This window comes from Tursiops truncatus, chromosome 2, assembly GCF_011762595.2.
Source record: "Tursiops truncatus isolate mTurTru1 chromosome 2, mTurTru1.mat.Y, whole genome shotgun sequence".
Taxonomy (NCBI): domain Eukaryota; kingdom Metazoa; phylum Chordata; class Mammalia; order Artiodactyla; family Delphinidae; genus Tursiops; species Tursiops truncatus.
In genome coordinates, this window is record NC_047035.1 from 83751054 (window position 1) to 83767897 (window position 16844).

The following is a 16844-nucleotide window of genomic DNA, read 5'->3' on the forward strand; positions in this document are numbered from 1 at the left end:
GCTCTATAATGGTCTTAAGCCTCTTCATAGCCTGAAATAAACGTAATTTAACAGTCTCAGCACCTGTTACTGCACTTCTCCTGCCTCATCAGACAACAGTATTCCTTGACCACACTGTTAATTTCCATACCCATGCTGCTCTATCCGCTTTTAATGTTTTCATCTCCTCTTCTTCGCCCAGGAAACCCTACCCAACCTTTAAAACCGTAATCAACTTTTAACCACGATAAGATTTACATTCTCAAAATCAATGTCTCCTTCCTCTGGAGTCCCGCAAATCTCCAATAAAGTACCACAGCTTTACTAATATTTCAGTCCTTTCTTCCTCTCCTCCATTAGCTCTATGTTCCAGCCTCATCCATCTACTCGAGCGTCCTCAGCTCCACCACCTACAAGGGCCTAGAAAGCCCCTGGCTCCAGAATTTGACTGAGTTGGAGTTCAAAGCAACCTGAAGGGCCAAATACCCCAGTTTAGATGCTTAAGAAACAGGTCAAGAGTTCCGAAAAGCCTAGATATTATCTACAGGTGGTGAGGAGCTAAAGCTGCGTCACCCTCCCGCGGTGCATATTGGGAGATGTAGTCTGGGACCGGCCCACTACCTCTTGGGAGTTGTAGTCCCCGATCTGGTAAAGGGAAGAAGGACGCAACTTCCAAATTTTGAATTAGTCGTAAGGGAGAAAAACAAGAGGGGAACCCAAAACATCCTGCGAAGTCAAGTTCTTTCGGCCTATCTCGGCCTCACGAGTAGCCGAAGTGGCGGGGAGACGGACCCGAGAAGGGCGGGGAGACGTTACGTTGACGCAGGCGTGGCCCTGCCCAATAGGATTTGGCGGGATTTCCGAAGGCGGCAGACGGAGTGGGCGCTGCCGCCTGAGACCGCGGCCTGAAGAGAGCTGAGACGCGCCCCAGGAGCGCAGTTAGGAGCTGAAAGTCGCCTGGGTTTCGTGCAGAAGGCCGGAGCAAGGGCGTAGAGAAGTGGGGTGCAGGTGAGGGGGTCTGCAGTCCGTCCGGGGTCGGGCGCGCGCGGGTCCGGCGGACTGTAGTCGGAGCGCGCAGCCCGCCCGGGCGAGTTACGCTGCAGGCTGAGGTGAGTGTGAGGCGCAGACCTGGCCCCTTCCCACCGCGTAAGCCGGACCCGAACCCGTACCCGGACCCAGACTTGGGCCCCAGCTCCCTTAGCGGGCTTAGGGGCCCCTCCATGCCAAGTAAAAAACTCGGATATGGCGGGGCGGGGCGGAGCAGGGTTGTGCCCGGGCTAGTCCGACCCTCGGAGCTCATTGTGGCGAAAATAGAAGCGCATTCTAGAGCTGGGAGGAACCTTACTGGCCTTCACTTGCAACATCCACTTTATGGGCGTGGGCGAGGAAGCCCAAGATCCAGAGAGGTGTAGTGACTTAAAAGTCACAGCTCTTAAGCCAGAGCCGGATTTCTGGTGAGTGCCCTTTCCGTTACACAAAGTTTGGCTTACAGAGTTCCCAGCTCCAGTTGCCAGTAAGGTATTTGCGTTTTTTAATGCGGAAGACCGTTCAAGTGATGTCTAGGGAATGATCTCTAGTGAGATTTGTTGTTTTTTCTTAAACTTCTGAAGTGAAGTGTAGTATACAAATAGAAAAATGCACAGATCAAAAGTGTTTACAGCTCCATGAATCATTACAAAATGAATATATCTGTGTAATCACCACTCAGGTCAAGAAATAGAATGCTGTCAGCACCCAAGAAGCCTCCCTTGTGCCCCCTTCTCTAATACTCTCCCTTTTCCCCAGAGGTAACCACAGTGTTGACTACTAACACCATTGTCTAAAAATTTTGCCCGTTGTTGAATTTTGTATATAGGAAGACTATATATTTGTGTCTGCCTTTGCTCAACATTTTGTCTGCAGGTTTGTAAATGTCTTTGCATTTAACAGTTCTTTCTTGTTCCTATGTTGTATTCCTTATTCATTATACCGGTGGCGGATATCGGGATTGTTTCTAGTTTTAACTTGTATGAGAAAGGCTGCTGAGAAAGAATATTCCTGCATACATTTTGGTGCACACGTGTGTGCTTTTCACTGGGTTAATTTCACAGAGTAGTGAAATTCCTGGGTCATAGCATTTGCCTATCTTCACCTTCCATATTTAATACCAGTTTTCTAAAGTTGTCCAATTTACACTCAAACCAGCAGTGAACGAGTGTTTAGTTGTTCCACACGTTTGCTAATACTTAGTATTGTCGGTCTTTTAAATTTTAGCTATTACCTTGTTGGTTTGTTTTTTTTAAATTATTTATTTTTGGCTGTGTTTGGTCTGCGTTTCTGCACGAGGGCTTTCTCTAGTTGCAGCAAGCGGGGTGGGGGTGGGCACTCTTCATCGCGGTGGGCGGGCCTCTCACTATCGCGGCCTCTCTTGTTGCGGAGCACAAGCTCCAGATGCGCAGGCTTAGTAGTTGTGGCTCACGGGCCTAGTTGCTCCGAGGCATGCGGGATCTTCCCAGACCAGGGCTCGAACCCTTGTCCCCTGTACTGGCAGGCAGACTCTGAACCACTGCGCCACCAGGGAAGCCCTACCTTGTGGTTTTAATTTTAATTTTCCTGATCATTAATGAAGTTGAGCATTTGTTGATATGTTTATTAGCCATTTAGGTATCTTCTGTTATGCAGTGCTTGGTCAAATCTCTTGCCTATTTTTCTATTGGGTTGTCTGTCTGTTTTGCTGATTTGAAGGAATTCTTTGTATATTCTGGTTACCAGTTATATATGTGGTAAATATTTTCTCCCCTCACTATCATTTGACTTCATTCTCACAGTGGTGACTTTTGATGAATAGAAGTTCTAAATTTAAATACAGTCTAGTTTTTCAGTCTTTTGCTTTTTGGTTATTGCTATATGAATACAGTTCAAGCCATCTTTTTCATAAATTATGAAGGAAGACACTTAAATTTAAGCTGCATTCAGGTGATTCTGATATTTGGAATTATCATAAACTCACATGCTAAACATGCCATCTAAGAGCTACACCTGAACCAATCAAGAACAAATGGTTATCTTCTGTCAAGTCTCTAAGAATGGAGATTTCTTTTTTTTTTTCCTGTTAATTTTATTTATTTATTTTTGGCTGCATTGGGTCTTTGTTGTCGCGCACAGCCTTTCTCTAGTTGTGGCGAGCGGGGGCTACTCTTCATTGTAGTGCGTGGGCTTCTCACTGTTGTGGCTTCTCGTTGCGGAGCACGGGCTCTAGGTGCGCAGGCTTCAGTAGTTGTGGCACACGTGCTTCGTTGCTCTGTGGCATGTGAGATCTTCCCAGACTAGGACTCGAACCCGTGTTCACTGCATTGGCAGGCGGATTCTTAACCACTGTGCCACCCGGGAAGCCCTTATCTGTTGTCTTTTTTTTTTTTTTTTGCGGTACGCGGGCCTCTCACTGTTGTGGCCTCTCCATTACGGAGCACAGGCTCCGGACGCGCAGGCTCAGTGGCCATGGCTCACGGGCCCAGCCTCTCCGCGGCATGTGGGATCTTCCCGGACCCGGGCACGAACCCATGTCCCCTGCATCGGCAGGCAGACTCTCAACCACTGTGCCACCGGGGAAGCCCATCTGTTGTCTTTTGAGTTAAATTTATCTTGCTTGTTAAATTGTCCAGATTTAAGTACATTTATTCTTGTGGCCATCAAAACTTGTTTGCTTTTACTAATACCTCATAATAGAAATCTTTTTGTTCTTCATTCTTTTCAACCTGAGCAGTCATAACTCTATCAAAATAATCTGACTTTGGTATAGGCCTTATATTTATATGGAAGATTTCAAACTGAGCAAGGTAATTCCATGTTATTTATTCATTTGTGCATTCAGTGAGGTCTGGAATTGATTAAAATGGTGATCTTTATGGGACTTCCCTGGTGGTCCAGTGGTTAAGACTCCGCAATTTTAATGCAGGGAGTGCGGGTTCGATCCCTCATTGGGGAACTAAGATCCCACATGCCGCACAGCCCCCCCCCCCCCAAAAAAAAAACGGTGATCTTTAAATTTCATACACTTCTATTAGAAGCAGACTGTGTGACTGCAAGCCGTCCTTGCCTAAGGTGGGGATACTTCTCTCATCTCAGTCCATTGTTTCTCTATCAGGAATGGAGGCTTATGGCAATTATTCTGTACCTTTGTTTCACTCCTGTCCCACCACCCCACAACCCTGCTTTCTGGAAGGGAACAATGGAACTGAAACAGTTTAACCTTTCATCGATTTTTTTTTTTTTTTAAAGTAGAGTTCTGGAAAGTCTGCATTCACTTGCCAAATATTTACCAAACACCTAAGATGTACCTAAGATTTATCATGTATCATGAGGTGTATACAAATAAATGAGACTTGGCCCCTATCCTTAAGGAATATAAAGCAGGGGAACAGAGGGATATAGTTGATCTAGTTAAGCTGTTCGTCTCTTCTTTTTTTTTTTAATTTTATTTTTTGGCTGCGTTGGGTCTTCGTTGCTGCACGCGGGCTTCTCTTGTGCGGAGCGCAGGCTTCTCTTGTTGCGGAGCACGGGCTCTAGGTGTGTGGCCTTCAGTAGTTGCGGCGTGCGGGCTCTAGGGCACCCAGGCTACAGTAGTTGTGGTGACAGACTTAGTTGCTCCTCGGCGTGTGGGATGTTCCCGGACCAGGGATGGAACCCGTGTCCTCTGCATTGGCAGGCGGATTCTTAACCACTGCACCACCAGGGGAGTCCAAGCTGTTCTACTTTATAGAAGCAAGATAGTGCTGGCTCCTCCTAAAGTCTTTCTGATACAGCTATCTAGGTGGAAGAGAAGGCTGGTGAGAGATTTTTTTTCTTTTTCCTGCCATGGGTATGTCAGTGATTAAGCCAAAAGCCTAGCAAGTAATTCTTAAAGAGATTTATTGTAAAACTATGTTTGCAGCTCTGTACTTTCTCTAGTGTTCTTCCTGATGGCCATCTGTACTTTTCAGTATTGAACACTAAGTAATGGCTATGCAGATGCAGCTTGAAGCAAATGCAGATACTTCAGTGGAAGAAGAGAGCTTTGGCCCACAACCTATTTCTCGATTAGAGGTATGTGCTTGGTTGCTAATTTTAGAATTATAATGCTGGACAAGATTGTTCTACCTATTGGGAGAAATCACAACCTTTACATAAACCATTGGTTTACTACCTAAGGTCAAAATCCAAATTAGAGTTTTCAGGAGGGTTGTCAAGGATTCTGTGGAAAGGCTTAAGACAGTTGCTAAACACATCTGGCCAGATCTCTTTTTTTGTCAAGAATTCTTCTACTACATTATCATTTTTCTTTCTTAGAGCTGTATGTCAGAAACTAAGAAGCCCTATGATCCCATGGTAGAGTCTCTGCTATTTGTACTAAGTATGAAATTACTGTCCAGGGAATTACAATGGCCTGGGCCAGCTATGCAGGAAGGGGAGAGGAACAATGTTTCTCCACTGACCTCGATCTGTGCTGAAGTTACTAAGAAGACAGCTGTCATAGGCAGAGAGAAGGGCTTGGGGTTACGTTGTGAGAGTTCAAGACTCTGCACAAGAACATCAAGCACCAGAGCTGGGGCCTTGCACTATTTCTGTGCATTGTACAGAGGCCCCAGAGTGAGTGCAGTTGACTTGGGCTGAAAGAAGCAGGATGAAAAGCTGAGAAAGCCTTCATTCTTCTGTCTCTTTATGCATATTCTTCCCGTTGCCCCGTAAGCTTCCACTCTCTGGAAGTTACTTAAACGGGTTTGTGATAAACATTGGAAAATTCAGAGTCATAACTTTTGGTTTCAGTGAGCATCCTTATACCCACACATATGTATTGCTTTTTGCTTAAATATTAATAACAGACAGGTTTCTATGGGCAGGTACTATTCTCTCCCCTCTCCCAAACCTTCCCTGACCCCCAGATACATACACATCCCCCTAATAATTCATGCTGTCCTAGAAGTCATGGTTTTGGTGGATAATAAAAATCAAAGCTGACTTTGTATATACGGAGAAAGAAGTGCCTTTGGGTGGTTTGTTTTTGAGAAGTGGTATATAAATCCCTGACCAAAAGTAGTTTTCTCCATCTTTACTATCAATTGTTAAAACAGAGCTTTCCAGTGATTGTGCTACAAAAAGGTTATGCTAAGATATGCTTCCCTTAGCTCTGGGGCAGTGTTAGCTGTTTATCCTAGCTTAGTGTAAAACATATTTTTTTATGTGTGCTTGATGTGGAAAACATTGGGAAATGTTTAAAGTGGGCTTTTAGGGCCCAGGGTCTCAAAGTTCATTTAGAATCCTAGTCATAAAAGGTTTAGAGTTACAGGTTTAATCCAATTCATGACAAGAGTCTATTTTAATATACATAGTGCTAGTTTAAAACTACTGGTTTTGCTCTCCAGAAAGTGGGCATAGAGGGAACCTACCTCAACATAATAAAGGCCATATACGACAAACCCACAGCAAACATCATTCTCAGTGGTGAAAAACTGAAAGCATTTCCTCTAAGATCAGGAAGAAGACAAGGATGTCCGCTCTTGCCACTATTATTCAACATAGTTTTGGAAGTCCTAGCCACGGCAGTCAGAGGAGAAAAAGAAATAAAAGGAATACAAATTGGAAAAGAAGAAGTAAAACTGTCACTGTTTGCAGGTGACATGATACTATACATAGAGAATCCTAAAGATGCCACCAGAAAACTACTAGAGCTAATCAATGAATTTGGTAAAGTTGCAGGATACAAAATTTATGCACAGAAATCTCTTGCGTTCCTATACACTAACAATGAAAGATTAGAAAGAGAAATTAAGGAAACAATCCCATTCACTATTGCAACATAAAGAATAAAATACCTAGGAATAAACCTACCTAAGGAGGTAAGACCTCTACTCAGAAAATTATAAGACACTGATGAAAGAAATCAAGGATGACACAAACAGATTGAGAGACATACCATGTTCTTGGATTGTAAGAATCAATATTGTGAAAATGACTATACTACCCAAAGTAATCTACAGATTCAATGCAATCCCTATCAAATTACCAATGGCATTTTTTACAGAACTAGAACAAAAAAATCTTAAAATTTGTATGGAGACACAAAAGACCCCGAATAGCCAAAGCAGTCTTGAGGGAAAAAAACAGAGCTGGAAGAATCAGACTCCCTGACTTCATACTATACTACAAAGCTACAGTAATCAAGACACTATGGTACTGGCACAAAAACAGAAATATAGATCAATGGAACAGGATAGAAAGCTCAGAGATAAACCCCTGCACCTGTGGTCAACTAATCTATGACAAACGAGGCAAGGATATACAGTGGAGGAAAGACAGTCTCTTCAATAAGTGGTGCTGGGAAAAGTGGACAGCTACATGTAGAAGAATGAAATAAGAACACTCCCTAACACCATACACAAAAATAAACTCAAAATGGATTAGAGACCTAAATATAAGACAGGACACTATAAAAAACTCTTAGAGGAAAACATAGGAAGAACACTCTGACATAAATCACAGCAAGATCTTTTTTGATCCACCTCCTAGAGTAATGGAAATAAAAACAACAAATGGGACCTAATGAAACTTAAAAGCTTTTGCAAAGCAAAAGAAGCTACAAACAAGATGAAAAGACAACCCTCAAAATGGGAGAAAATATTTGCAAACGAATCAACGGACAAAGGATTAATCTTTAAAATATATAAACAGCTCATGCAGCTCAATATTAAAAAAAAAACAAACAACCCAATCCAAAAATGGGCAGAAGACCTAAATAGACATTTCTCCAAAGAAGACATACAGATGGCCAAGAAGCACATGAAAAGCTGCTCAACATCACTAATTATTAGAAAAATGCAAATCAAAACTACAATGAGGTATCACCTCACACTGGTGAGAATAGGCATCATCAGAAAATCTACAAACAACAAATGCTGGAGAGGGTGTGGAGAAAAGGGAACCCTCTTGCACTGTTGGTGGGAATGTAAATTGATACAGCCACTATGGAGAACAGTATGGAGGTTCCTTAAAACAGTAAGAATAGAATTACCATATGACCCAGCAATCCCACTGCTGGGCATGTACCCAGAGAAAACCATAATTCAAAAAGACACATGCACCCCAAAGTTCATTGCAGCAGTATTTACAATAGCCAGGTCATGGAAGCACCGTAAATGCCCATCGACAGATGAATGGATAAAGAAGATGTGGGGGCTTCCCTGGTGGTACAGTGGTTAGGAATCCTCCTGCCAATGCAGGGGACACGGATTCGAGCCCTGGTCCGGGAAGATCCCACATGCCACGGAGCAACTGAGCCCATGCACCACAACTGAGCCTGCCCTCTAGAGTCCACGAGCCACAACTACTGAGCCCGTGTGCCACAACTACTGAAGCCTGCGTGCCTAGAGCCCATGCTCCACAACAAGAGAAGCCACTGCAATGAGGAGCCTGTGCACCACAACGAAGAGTAGCCCCCGCTCGCCACAACCAGAGAAAAGCCCATGCACAGCAATGAAGACCCAATGCAGCCAAAGATAAAATTAAAAGAATTTTTTTTAATTTAAAAAGATGGGGCTTCCCTGGTGGCGCAGTGGTTGAGAGTCCGCCTGCCGATGCAGGGGACACGGGTTCGTGCCCCGGTCCGGGAAGATCCCACATGCCGCGGAGCGGCTGGGCCCGTGAGCCATGGCCGCTGAGCCTGCGCGTCCGGAGCCTGTGCTCCGCAACGAGAGAGGCCACAACAGGGAGAGGCCCACGTACCGCAAAAAAAAAAAAAAAAAAAAAGATGTGGTACATATATACAATGGAATATTACTCAGCCATAAAAAGGAATGAAATTGGGTTCTTTGTAGAGACATGGATGGATCCTAGAGACTGTCATACGGGTGTAGAGAACAAACATGGACACCAAGGGGGGAAAGTGGTGGTGGTGGTGGGATGAATTGGGAGATTGGGATTGGCATATATACACTAATATGTATAAAATGGATAACTAATAAGAACCTGCTGTATAAAAAATAAATAAAATTCAAAAAAACCCCCACTGGTTTTGATAATGAATAGGTTGATAATTTGTTATTAAATGCCTCAAATTTTAGGTCATACTTTTCAAAGCTTTTGTGCATAATATCACAGTTAAAAAGAGCTCTGTGAAGTAGGTAGGACAAATAACCACATTAGACAGATGAGGGAATCGAAGCTTAAATTTATCCACAGTTTTCTTCACTTGCAGCAATGTGGCATACATGCCAATGATGTGAAGAAATTGGAAGAAGCTGGATTCCATACTGTGGAGGCTGTTGCCTATGCACCAAAGAAGGAGCTAATAAATATTAAGGGGATTAGTGAAGCCAAAGCTGATAAAATTCTGGTAAGTACTGTTTGTGTGACCAAGGGAGGCAGTAGTGGTACGAAAGGGTGTACAGTGAAAGGCTACAGTCTTCCTCCTTCCACCCCTCCTGTGTCACCCTCTTCCCCTTTCCAGAAGTGACTGCATTACCAGATGATTATCTTTGTATGTGCCTCCTTGCCTAAATTGGGATTTTTCTTAGGGAATTGCAGTATCACAGGTTATGACATAAATAATACTAAGTTGACTACCAGTTTGCACTCCCACCAGCAGTGAGTGGTATGTACCTTATCGTTCTGGATATTATGATTTCATGCCTTAGAAATACACTCATTAGTATGCAGCCACAAAAAATAGTTTCAAAGAATATCCATTGACATAGGAAAATATTACTGATATAAGAAAGCAGGTTAACAAAACATGTTTGTGTGCATATATGTTTTTGTTTTTAAAAAAATGTGTGTTTTTATATATGTATAGCACATACACTGGGGATAGATACACTAAAATATTAACATTGTTTCTGGATGGTGAGAATGTGAGCAGTTTTTATTTTTGCCTCAATTTTCTGAAGTTTCTACCGTTTCTATGATAAACATGTATTAATTTAAATAGAAAAGCTGTTTTTATTGCTTGAATATTAAAGTCATGTTAATTAGGCCCTCAGGGTATATAATCTGTTAGTCAACTAGTCATAAGCAAGATTCTTTAATAATAAGGAAAAATGTGATTATGAATCATACGCTTGTTTTTTTTAACCTAAATAAATGACATAAAAGTGATTTCACTGGCTTAACCTAAATGAGGTAGTAACTTAATAACCCTTTATATTATATAGCACTTTAACTTTTTTAAACTTTTTTTTAATTGAATTTTTATTTTATATTGGCGTATAGTTGATTTATAGTGCTGTGTTTCAGGTGTACAGCTAAGTGATTCATATACATATATCCACTCTTTTTCATATTCTTTTTCCATATAGGTTATTATAGAATATTGAGTAGAGTTCCCTTATAGCACTTTAACTTTGAAATCCCATCCCTTTCATATATACAGTATTCTCACTTAGCCTCATAATGACACTGGGAAAGACAGGACCAGTATTATCTCTGTCTTACAGATAAGGAAACTTAGGCACAGTGATTCAATTATTTATCCAAAGTCATGCAGTTAGTCACAGAACTAAGACTAGAATCCAATTATTTTCATCCTGATATACTGTGATCCTTTCTCATTTCCCTCCGAAGTCTTACAGCTACTATTCATTTTTCTTGCTTCATATATTCCTTTAGCATTCATACCCTGTGATTACATTTTATTTTATGCACTTATCCTTTGGTATTTACAGGCTATACCTTGGAGATAATAGCAGGTTAGGTTCCAGACCACCATAATAAAGCAAATATTGCAGTAAAGTGCCACGAACTTTGTTGTTTCCCAGTGCATATAAGTTGTGTTTATACTGTTCTGTAGTCTATTAAGTATACAATAGTATTACGTCTACAAAAACAATATACATACCTTAATTTAAAAATACTTCATTACTAGAAAATGCTAACCATCATCTGAGCTTTCAGTGATTTGTAGTCTTTTTGCTGGTGAGGGTCTTGCCTCCATGTCAGTGGCTGCTGACTGATCCGGGTGGTGGTTGCTGAAGGCTGGGGGTGCTGCAGCAGTTTCTTAAAACAAGACAACAGTGAAGTTTGCCACGTATATTGACTCTTCCTTTCATGAATGATTTCTCTGTAATATGCAGTGCTATTTGATAGCATTTTACCCACGTAGAAATTTTTCCAAAATTGGTAATCAGTCCTCTCAGACCCTGGCACTGCTTTATCAACCAAGTTTATGTCATGTTCTAAATCTTTTGTTGTCATTTCACCAGGGTCTTCACAGCATCTTTACCAGGAGTAGATTCTATCTTAAGAAACCTCTCTTTTTATCCATAAGAAGAAACTCCTCATCCATGAAAGTTTTATCATGACACTGCAGCATTTCAGCCACACCTTCAAGCTCTACTTCTCATTCTTTTGTTACCAACCAGGGTTCTTGGCCTTCTTAATCAATGGAAATTGATCAGAGGCCAGACAAGAAATTCAGGCAAGGCTTTATTGGGGCCCCTGCTGCAGCAGGGGGGAGCGAGAACAAACAACAGCCTCCTTTGCTTGCTCGCTCCCTGAGTGGGGGTGAGCTTGTTCTTTACGTGGGATGAGGGTAGGGGTGTGTCCAGGCGTCGGGCTGGAGGGGTGGCTTAGGTGGTTTGCCCATCCCTTAGTCCGTGTTTCGTGTAGGGTGCATGGCAGTACCCTCCTTTTGCTCCAGGCTCTTCAAAAGTGACAGTTGGGTTTTTTGGTCTCTTTGTATGTTTTGTCCAGAATTTGCCCTAATTGTGCATGCAGACAGTTATTTTTTGTCCCATACAGTTTCTTTGTATTTTGTTGCTCAAGGAGAGGTGTGTCCAGGTGCAAGCATTGCAGCACTGCAGCAAAGGGTCCCAGGTCCCAGCCTGTCTCACTTGTTTTTTCCACCACATCTGTATTTACTTCCTCTGTTGAAGTCTTGAACCTGTTAGAGTCACCGTGAGGGTAAGAATCAACTTCTTCGAGACTTCTGTTTAATGATATTTTGATCTTTTCCCATGAACCACGAATGTTGTTGTTGTTTATATATATACTTTTTTTTTTAACGAATGTTCATAATGGCATCTAGAATAGTGAATCCTTTTCAAAAGGTTTTCAGCTGACTGCCCAGATCCATCAGAGGAATCACTATCTATGGCTACTATAGCCTTACAAGGTGTATTTCTTAAATAGTAAGACTTGAAAGGTGAAATTACTCCTTGATCCACAGGGTGCAGAATGGATGTTGTGTTAGCAGGCATGAAAACAACATTAAATCTCATTGTACATCTCCATCAGAGCTCTTGGGTGACCTGGTACATTGTCAATAAGCAATAAAATTTGAAAGGAATCTTTTTTCTAAGCAGTAGGTCTCAAAGTGGGTTTAAGATATTCAGTAAACCATGTTGTAAACTGATGTGCCATCATCCAGACTTTGTCATTGCATTTATAGAGCACAAGCAGAATAGATTTAGCATAATTCTTAAGGGCCCTAGGATTTTCAGAATGGTAAATGAACATTGGCTTCAACTTAAAGTCACCAGCGGCATTAGCCCCTAAAATGAGAGTCAACTGGTCCATTGAAACTTTGAAGCCAGGCATTGACTTCTCTTCTGTAGCTGTGAAAGTCCTCAATGGCTTCTTCCAATATAAGACCATTTCGTCTACATTGAAAGTCTGCTGTTTAGGGTAGCCAGATTCATTCATTATCTTAGCTAGATCTTGTGGATAACTTGCTGCAGCTTCTACGTCAGCACTTGCTGCTTCACCTTGCTCTTGAATGTTATGGAGATGGCTTCTTTCCTTAAACCTTATGAACCAACCTCTGCTAGCTTCACACTTCTCTTCTGCGGCTTCCTCACCTCCCTCAGCCTTCACTGAGTTGAAGAGAGTAGGGCCTTGCTCTGGATTAGGCTTTGGCTAAAGGGAATGTTGTGGCTGCTTTGATCTTCTACCCAAACTACTAAAATTTTTTCCATGTCAGCAGTAACGCTGTTTCTCTTTCTTATCATTCATGTGTTCACTGGAGTAGCACTTTTAATTTCCTGCAAGAACTTCCTTTGCATTCACAACTTGGCTAACAGTTTGGCACAAGATGCCTCGCTTTCGGCCTATTTCAGCTTTCGACATGCCTTCCTCACCAAGCTTAATCATTTCTAGTTTTTTATTTAAAGTGAGAGATGTGCAACGTCACTCCTTTCCTCCTCTAACTTCACTTAGAGGCCACTGTAGGGTTATTAATTGGCCTAATTTCAATATTGTTGTGTCTCAAGGAATAGGGAGGCCTGAGGAGAGGGAGAGATGGGGGAATTGCCAGTGGGTGGAGCAGTCAGAACACACAAAACATTTATCAATTAAGTTCAGTCTTATATAGGCGTGGTTTTTGGCAGCCCAAAACAATTATAGTAACATCAAAGACCACTGACCACAGATCACCATTACAAATGTAATATGTAATAATAATTGTAATAAATGTAATAATAATGAAAAAGTTTGAAACACTGTGAGAATTACCAAAATGTGACACAGAGACATGAAGAGAGCAAATGCTTTTGGAAAAATGGTGCATATAGACTTGCTCAACACAGGGTTGCCACAAACCTTCAATTTGTAAAACGCAGTATCTGTGAAGCACAATAAAATGAAGGGCAATAAAATGAAGTACGCTTGTATGTTGTTACAGAGTTTATCTTTACTCTTGGAGTTTTCTGTAGTGCAAAGCAAGTATTTAATTTATAAAATTATATATTTATAGTTTGTGTTGACTATTGTTATACAGAATTTTCTATGAAAAATAATCTTCACACGCTAAAGAATCTTCAAAAAATGCATCCTACAGCTTCAGTACATGTAGTTCTGCCACATAACCTAGTCAGATGGACAATATCTGAGATTTATTTAATATCTCATATAATAATATATATACAACCCAGTAAATTCTGTTTTATTGTGTATTATACTAAGAGCTTTGATTTTTTTTTTTTTTTTTTTTTTTTGTGGTACGCGGGCCTCTCACTGCTGTGGCCTCTCCCGTTGCGGAGCACAGGCTCCGGACACGCAGGCTCAGCGGCCATGGCTTACGGGCCCAGCCACTCCGCGGCATGTGGGATCTTCCCATACCGGGGCACGAACCCGTGTCCCCTGCATCGGCAGGTGGACTCTCAACCACTGCACCACCAGGGAAGCCCTGAGCTTTGAATTTTTAAGCACTGTTATTTTATAGTATTAATTCAGTGGGCTCAAAAATTATAAGTAATTCTTAATTTAAACCCTTAAAGATGTTGCCATCCATGAAGTATGAAGTTGTCATTTATTGGATTGCTCAAATAAATAAATTTGTTGAAGTGGTAACTTAATTGAATAAGTAAGAATTCTGAATACCTAATACCTCTTTGAAAGATTGTGATATTAAGCCAGTAGGTGTCCCTAAAGTCTATATGTTGTTGATTTCTGGGCATCTGTTTTTGTGACTGAACAGATCCTGACCTTTGCTTATGCCTTGTCAGACATAAAAAAACTCCTTGTCAGACATTGAAAACTCCTACAGATTTAAGACAGATGAAAGCAAGCTTATATAAACAAAATAATAGAAGTCAAGTTCTGCCAGATTAGGCAGTTGGCATGGTTTTTACTTCAAATTTCACTTTGGTTATAATCTGTTCCTTTAAGAGCTCATAGACTAGAAAATGTCGAGCTTAAAATGACAAGAAGGGAAAACATCTCCTATGAGTTTGGTTTTTTTCCTTCACATTTTTGATTAAAATTTTTGAACTTACTGGGAAGTTGAAAGAATGTTACAATGAACACTTATTTATCCACCACCTAGACACTGCTATTAACATTTTAATATACTTATTTATCTCTCTATCCAGCCATCAGTCCATCTGGGATTTTTTTTATGCTTTTCGAAGACAGTTGTAGATGTCAGTACACTTCCCCCTAAATATTTTAGCATATATTAACTAGAGTTAAATATTGGTTTATAGTTCTTATCCCCTCTCTTTAGTATTTTTATTTTCTAATTTTCATTCTTCCTGAAGATTAGTAAAAGTTATAGGAATAAAGAAGGAAAGAAAATTCTCAAAGAAATAATACAAGATTTCCCAGAGCTAAAGGGAAGCAGAAGTCTAAAGCCCCACAGAGTGTCAAAGATGCACACCTAGACTCCTCAGTGTGAAATTTTCAGTATACCAATTATAAGGAGAAGATTCTGAAAGATTTCAGAGAGAAAAATGTAAGTGACCTCTAAAGGAACAAAAATCAAAAAGATAGCACATTTCTTATTAGAAATCTGGATGGTAGAAGCTAGTAGAGCAGTGCCTTCAAAATTCTGAGGGTAAATAATTTTAAACCTAGAATTCTATTTGTAGCAATATTATTCACCCAGTGTTAGAGCAGAATACAACATTTTCAGAAATACAAGAATTCAGAACATTTTTCTCTCATCCTATTCTTTCTTAGGAAGTTACTTGAGGATATACTTTACTAAAATGAGGGCAGGAAACATAGGATCTAGGTTGGAGAGACTCGAACTCAAATAGTCCGTGAAGGAAAGCCCAGGACAGTAGATAGCCTGGAGAGCAGATAGCCCCATTTGCAGAAGAAAAGGATACCTTCAGGGGGGAAAAGGATTAGCAGAATACATAGTAAGATTGAGAGGTTGAAAAATTTGAGAAATGATAAAGTCAGAGAGTACTAGAGAAAGATATTCCTCAGATATAAAATCAAGGTAAAATGGAGCATGATTTTGAAACTAGCGGCATATAAAAAAGAATTCATTTGAATTTGACAGAAACCTTTGAGAGACATCGGTTGTTAACATTGGAAGCTTAGTGAAAGAATTGTATTTCTAGCACACCATTTGGTTCTGCAATAACTATAATATAAACATTGTAAGGAGTTTTCAAGTGAAGTATTAAGCATATAGAGAAGTTTAGAGAATAATGCAAACCCACGATTCAGCTATTTATTGGTTTTCTCCCTTTGTGGAAAGTTTTTAAATTACAGGTTTAATCTCTACTTGCTATAGATCTATCCAGATTTTCTCCTCCCTCCCTCCCTCCCTCCCTCCCTCCCTCCCTCCCTTCCTTCCTTCCTTCCAACTCAAACAATTTATTTTACTGAATTTAGATTCAAGCTCAGCTAATTATTTGGGGCCTGGACTTGGATTCTTTTTCTACTTAAGTGAGTTTTGATAGTTTGTGTCTTTCTAGGGATTTCTGTATTTCTTATAAGTTATCTGTTGGCATATATTTATTTTTGTAATGTTGGTAGTAATGTCCCCTCTTTCATTTCTGATTTTAGTGATTTGAGTCTTTTTAAATCAATTTTGCTTATTTTTTCAAGGAACCAACTTCAGGTTTCGATGATTTTTCTCTATTGTATTTCTATTCTCTATTTTACTAGTTTCTACTCAAATTTTATCTTCTTCCTTCTTGCTTTATGTTTAGTTTGCTCTTTCTTCAGTAACTTAAGGTGGGAAGGTTACATTATTGATTTAAGATCTCTCTAATATAGGCATTTACAGCTATAAATCTCCCTTTAAGCACTGCTTTTGCTGCATCCCATACGTTTTGGTATGTTTTGTTTTCATTTTCGTTCATCTCAATGAATTTACTAAATTCCCTTGTGATTTCTTTGATTCATTGGTTATTTAGGAATGTAATGTTTAATTTCCATGTATTTGTGAATGCATTTATTTATTATTTTTTATAAATTTATTTATTTATTTTTGGCTGCATTGGGTCTTCGTTGCTGTGCACAGCCCTCCTCTAGTTGCGGCAAGCGGGGGCTACTCTTCATTGTAGTGCGTGGGCTTCTCATTGCAGTGGCTCCTCTTGTTGTGGAGCATGGGCTCTAGTTGCCCGGGCTTCAGCAGTTGTGGCTCGTAGGCTCAGTAGTTGTGGCTTGCAGGCTCTAGAGCG

At 40.7% G+C, this 16844-nt stretch overlaps 1 protein-coding gene across 5 annotated transcripts in view; it reads left to right on the top strand.

Annotated features, from left to right (window-relative positions):
* Positions 1-815: 815 nt before the first annotated feature.
* RAD51 (RAD51 recombinase) overlaps positions 816-16844 on the top strand; it is a 35411-nt gene continuing 19382 nt past the window's right edge. The window contains exons 1-4 of one of the 5 annotated variants that reach the window (XM_019935301.3): positions 825-1088; positions 4664-4784; positions 4938-5040; positions 9185-9322. In XM_019935301.3, coding sequence (XP_019790860.1) covers positions 4954-5040; positions 9185-9322 — 225 coding nt within the window. In that variant the 5' untranslated portion in view covers positions 825-1088; positions 4664-4784; positions 4938-4953. The other 4 variants (XM_033851480.2, XM_019935300.3, XM_019935303.3 and 1 more) reach the window with 4 other exon arrangements.